The sequence below is a fragment of the Triticum dicoccoides genome, chromosome 4A (genome assembly GCF_002162155.2).
Source record: "Triticum dicoccoides isolate Atlit2015 ecotype Zavitan chromosome 4A, WEW_v2.0, whole genome shotgun sequence".
NCBI classification, from domain to species: Eukaryota; Viridiplantae; Streptophyta; class Magnoliopsida; order Poales; family Poaceae; genus Triticum; species Triticum dicoccoides.
The window spans coordinates 750,414,029-750,420,396 of NC_041386.1; the positions used below are offsets into that span (position 1 = coordinate 750,414,029).

General features: G+C 41.4%; 1 protein-coding gene across 1 annotated transcript; it reads right to left on the reverse strand.

Moving 5' to 3' along the window:
* Positions 1-2,080: 2,080 nt before the first annotated feature.
* LOC119288450 (putative disease resistance protein RGA3) lies at positions 2,081-5,682 on the reverse strand. Its single transcript, XM_037568068.1, has 2 exons — positions 5,374-5,682; positions 2,081-4,800 (listed from the first exon to the last, which is right to left on the reverse strand). The coding sequence occupies exons 1-2, from the start codon at positions 5,680-5,682 to the stop codon at positions 2,212-2,214; spliced, it is 2,898 nt and encodes a 965-aa protein (XP_037423965.1). The 3' UTR covers positions 2,081-2,211.
* Positions 5,683-6,368: the final 686 nt, after the last annotated feature.

Consider the following 6,368-nt stretch of genomic DNA (forward strand, 5'->3'; position numbering starts at 1 on the left):
CCGATTTATTAATTTTTAGATGAACTATCAGAATAGTTCTGATTTGATTTTTGAAGATATGAAAGAATATTTTTCATATCATTTATATAGATTTGCTCATGATTCTAAATTAAGTTTTCAATATTGTTATTTATACTATCTTACCATTAGTTAGTCTAATAGGGCTACTCTGCATATCGAATGCTAGTTTTTCTGAAGTCAAATGGGACATGTCTGAATCTTTGACACGGTTTTGCCTTTCCAACTACGTCTTGTGGTAGGCCGTTAGAGGCGCGCGCGCACACGCACACACACCTTTACTTACTTCCCTCCATAGGCCATCATATAAATTTTTGGGTTACTCGCGAGATTGCAGTGACGCAAATCCCAAATTGTTTACGAAACTGATTATTATTTTTATGATTATGATGATGATTATATTAAAGGGCCCCAAGTTTTTGTTCCGCCCCGGGCCCCCAAAATCTCAGGACCGGCCCTGCGTCCAAGCGCCAGCAACATAGACGGCCATCCTCGCCTCCTGTCCACCCAATGATGCCCTTGTTTTGGCCAAGGCTCTCAAGACTGCTTCCAGCTCGGCATATACATGATCGCCCATAATCGGTCATCAGGCAGAGAGTAGTGGCAGTCAACGAAGTAGTCCATCTGTCAATAGAATAAATGTAGAGGGAGAACAACAATGCAAGCATGGAAAGGCAACTCGTCCGGATGTAGAGGCAAAATGGTACTTGCAAGCACGCCTTTTGATGATAAAGACAAGACTCTGAGAAAAGCCACGCCCAAAGAGATATCTAAAAGTCACGCTGGTTGTGGTGTTAGTGGATGGATCTTTTTTTTTACCAGCAATGTGTGTTGCAATCACATTAAATTTTAAAATTTAAATGATGTTAACAGTAATTCAGAATGCTGTTGTGCTGTGAATTATCAAGAGAAAACAAGAACATGTGCATGTAGAATCAAGATTGATTTTAATCCTGAAACAAAAATCCCTGTTAAACAATACCAAACCATGATCAGCACATACTGAACTCGATAGAAAGATTGAAATATAGTGTACTGCATTATCAAGGCTCCACTTATCACTAGCAAGGGAACGAGCATCCTCTATATTCAGTTCTCATGTGCCGTGATAATTATATAGCAAAAAGCATAATGTTAAACTTGTGTACTTGTTAATTATGTGTAAAGCAAGTAAGGGATGCACAATATTAGGCGGGAAATAGAGAAGAACCGATCGGAAATATTCTCAAAGCAAAGGCTAAAAGAGCAGGAGTTTCTTTGCCAATTGAATGATTTAACAGAATCTTTTACTAACCTCGTGTGGAAAGAAATTACCAATGTTAATCAGGAGTTCCATGCGCAGCCAGACCATGTCACACACACACACACACACACACACACACACACACACGGATAACTAAAGTCACGGCATGTGATTTTAGTGGACCCAGCATCGCAAGTTAGATCTGCCTAGTTTATGCATCTTCTCAGTTCTTAGCTTGAACATATGTAATTCATATGCTGTAGTACCTTGACTCTATGCACTTGTACAGTTTCTATTCGGTTGAAATTCAGGGACTACCACACACTAGTAACTTATAGTGCATAACATTCATGTCAGAAAAGAAGCAATGTAGGGTGGGTGTGTTGGACAAGCTTCTTACACACACCAGAGAACAATAAACTCTGCATGATTCTAAAAAAAATTAGCTCTGCAAGGCATGTATGCATCTCTGTTTGTAGTAACCGCAATGACTCAATTTGGCGCACTATATTCTAAGTACACAGCAGAAGAGGAGAACATTTGATTACGCGGATACTTGATTGGGAACTCCAACAGACTTGTCAGCTATTTGTTGAGCTAAAGGGAATCTCAATCACTGAATTCTTTCACATAGCAACAGCTATTGCTTGAAGATTGATCAATACTGTATACAGTGATTCATTTCACTCCTTAAAGATAAAGCCACGAGCATAAATCTGCAAACAAAATGCAATATATGTATGGCAGAAGCTAACAATTCTGAGATGACATGTATATATACGTACTGAAGTACTGAACATACATCAATCAGACCGGCATTCGAATCAAGCACAAAGGCAAGCAAAGCATTTAGCAAATGCTTTACGGCTAGGCAAGCAAATGTCCCGCAAAAAAAATAAGCATTTAGCAAATGGCCGGAGCACTCTAGTGAGTAGACATTGCACAGGCTCCTAGCGTGGGCTAACTCCGCCACCGAAAATGGAAGTCTGTGGGCTTCCCTCATTTGAGTAAGGGACAACTGATCTATTCGGAATTGCTTGAACCAAATCCCAGTAAGCACGCCGTGTGAAGAAGGCTCCCTCCAGGTTGGGGCACTCTCTGATATGGAGTTGCTTGAGGGCTGGAAGCTGCTGCAGGAGTCCCTCTGGTAGTGTCTCTAACATTCGGCATCCATAAATCTTTAGCTTCTTGAGCTGAGGGAATGATGCAACTGATACTTGTCCTGCAACCTCCTGGTGCCATCTCTCCAGTCTAGGCATGTCGTTAACTATCATGGTTTCCAATTTAGGAAAGAAAGATGGTGGACAAATAAAGGATTCCCCATTGTTTGTATCATCATTACCAACACACATACTTCTCAAGCTATGCAAACCTTCCAACTCAAAGTACTTAAGAGAGGGCAGCTGCCATAATGGTGGAAGACAACTGCACTGCATGCAGTTTCTTAGACGAAGTTCACTGAGTTGTTCTAACAATGTAGAGTTGTGCATCCATGATGACAATTTAGCACCGGTATAATTACATAACTGTAAAACTTCAAGCCTTTTGTCAGGACGAAGGGCCTCTAATATTCCTTCTGCATTAGCATCCACTTTACATCCAAAATGTGTGCTTTTAGATCTATACCAATCGAGTGACAATCGCTTCAAATTATGCTTGGCGGACATATTGCCTTGTTTAGCATTTTCTGCACTATGCACTTTTCTCAGCTCAATCAAAGAAAGGGCACCACCTAGATTCAAATCTTTCAGTTGATCAATTCCACGACCTTCATAACTATCAATGACATAACTTGTCAACGTCCGTAGAGAATTTAGCTGACCAAGTCCTTGTGGCATGTGGTCCAGACGATGACACCCAACAAGGAAGATGTGTCGAAGACTACTCATATATCTCATGCCTTCTGGTAATCTCCAAAGGTTTGTACACCAAAAAAGCTTCAATGTTTGCAAGCTATACAACATGGTAGTGGCTCCAGGCAATGCAGATATACGAGAATAAGAACAATCTAGGTACCGAAGATGCTTTAAGTTTGCCATATCTGTTATGGTTGATAATGTCTTCAATGCTCGTAAAGACATGAATTTTGACTTGGCCACAGTCAGATAACTCGCATTCCCCTCTGATTCACTTCGGGATAATATTGTACGGGGTCGGGGAGCAAGAATTCCCTTTATGGCTATAATGGTATTTTCAGTGAGACAATCAACTGACAAATGTTGAACCTCGTGTTGTAATGAACTGGCATCGCTTGATCCTTGCACAATTTCTTGACATGATGAAGTTTCTCGCAGAATGGAGCAATCATTTCCGCTTACAAAGTCAGCAAGATCGTGCATGAGATCATGCATCTTGCAAGTAGTTGGCCGGTGGACGAACGCATCATGACGTTCAAATCTGAAGAGCAATTCCTTGTGAGTGTCGACATCTTGTAGGAAACATCTCCATACTAGCACATCAAATATTTGGTGGCCTCTTGTTTCTGATGCAATAAAGTCATTTGCCATCCATAGCTGGATTAACATGTCTTTATCCATTGGGCTATCCTTGGGGGAAATAGCACAAAAGGAAAAGCATATTTTTTCTTCTGATGACAAGTGATCATAGCTCAGTCGTAGTGCAGGTACAATCCCAGTAGCTGTGAGGATATCATCTTTCCAGACATCACTATCTAGAACAGAAAACCATTGACTGTGATGCTTCGAACGAAGTAAAGCGGCTATGGTCTTGATGGCAAGAGGCAATCCCTTACACTTGTGGACAATGTCCTTTGCGACTGAAATCAATCCCTCTTGTTTTTCCACTTCTCTTCCAAATGTGTTTCTGTCAAAGAACTCCCATGATTGATCATCATTCAGAAGCGATATCTGATGTGGAGGAAGTGTACCCATGATAGAAGCAACTTTGTCGCTACGACTTGTCACAATTATAGCACTACCTGGGCCAGAATGTGAGCATAGCAACGATCTCAAATCGTCCCACTTATGTCCATCTTCATTCCAAACATCATCCAGCACTAGGAGGTACATTTTCTTGCCCAAAGCCTGACAAAGTTCCTTCTGGAGTGCCTCCATCTGAGTCAAATCACACTTCTTCATGATGGCCACTTCTATTATAGATCGGATTATTTCTTCGATAATGAATTTGCCAGAGACACTAACCCATAAGACCAACTCAAAATGATGCATCACCCTCTGATCATTGTGCACAAGTTGAGCAAGGGTGGTCTTACCAATTCCCCCCATACCAACTATGGGGAGCACCATAACATTACAGTTATCATCTTTATTGTTGTCTGAATGGTCGAGTAATATATTCACCACTTGTTCCTTGTCATCTTTTCTGCCAACAATCTCTGATTCATTGACATGAGAGTGCGTTTGCGGATGAACGACGGTCGGTGCCTCGGTATGTTGCAGGAAGTGGAAACTGTTCATCTCCAAGACCAGTTCATCTATCATCTCAAGGGCATGCTTCATCTTTCTGCTCATGGAAAGACGGAAAACAACTGGGCTATTGGCGGTGAAGTAGCTCAGCACCTGGAATGAAAACAAATAAAATAGAAATTAAAAAGGCTTCCATTTCCGAATGAAAATTAACAAATAAAATAAAAATTAAAAAGGTTTCCATTTCCAAATGGAAACCTGAAATTGGAATGAGAAGATTATGTTTCCAAATAGAAATAAAAAAGATTTCCATTTGCAAGAACGTGTGCAACAAATATTCAAGTGTTTGTTGACACTTGACAGACTCACTTAATTCCTGTGATGCTTTGATCTAGGCTTGCTCTTGCGTTCTTATGCTTAGAACTACTATGTGTACAGTAGCTCAGCAAGTTTACTGTGCTCACACGAAACATCATCTTACAACAGGATATGCATTCACTTCTACAGTCCGTTTTTAAATATAAGTTTTTGTAGAGATTTCATTATGGGCTATATACGAAAATGAGTGAATTTACACTCTAAAATGCATCTATATACATCTGTATGTGATCCATAGTGGAATCTTCACAAAGAATTATATTCAGGAACGGAGGGAGTATTTCTAGTTCATAGGAATTTATAGAGCTTCCAAATAGGGCCTAAACTGAATGTAGGATGAGGACGAACCTTGCGTGTGGTGGAGGGGCGGCGGATCTGGGCGTCGGCACGGAGGCGCAGCGCCTCGTAGCGGAACTCGTCCAGGACGTCGTCTGCCTTGTAGGCGGCGGTCTTGAGGTCCGCCATCCACCGGCGGACGGAGGGGTTGGTGCGGCTCTTTGCGTCGGCGTCGAGCAGGATGCAGTGGACGGCGGCGAGGTGGCGCTCCAGCTTCCCGCGGGCCTTGTCCAGCCCCCACGCTCGAAGCAGCTCGCCCACCAGCGCGTCGCCGGCCTTGGCCGCCACGCGTACCAGCAGCGGCATCAGCAGGGAACCCATGTACGTCGCTGCCGGAGGGTTGCTCAAACCAGTCGGTGCTCAGATCTGACGATGAACTCTGCCGATGTGGTCTTGGTGTTGAGAGTATAGTAGTATTGACGGCTAGCTAGCACGCTTGATTGCAGAGGCCGTCATGCGGCCACTTCAAATATAGTATGGTTAGAGGTACAGCGCCGCATATTTTATTTCATCGGTTTTAACAAATATCGTATGGTTAGAGGTACGTTCAATGCACTTGTTGGATGTGCAAATAAGTACTCAAATAATCCTGCAGATTCAAGATTTTTTATGATTGGAGTATTTGGCTTTCCCCGAATTCTAGGAGATTCAAAAAGAATTATTCTAGGTATTTTAAAGAGTTCATATATTCCATTTTCATGGCAAATAATTTATAAATATACACACAAATATGGTTGGATCAGTTTTTCAAAATTATATCATCTTTTGATATCCATCCTTTGAAACTAATCCCTTTGCAAAAAAATGAGATTAGTTTCAAAAGATGGACGGATGTCAAAAGATGATATCCATCTTTTTTTGCGAAAAAAATATATACTAAAAAAACTAATATCTGAACATGAACATACGTCTCACTAAGTGGTAAAAAATAAATTTATTCGCCTGGTCTTCTGGTGGGCATATCATTAGTACTAAAGTACTCTGTGACGTATTCTTTTATATTCTAC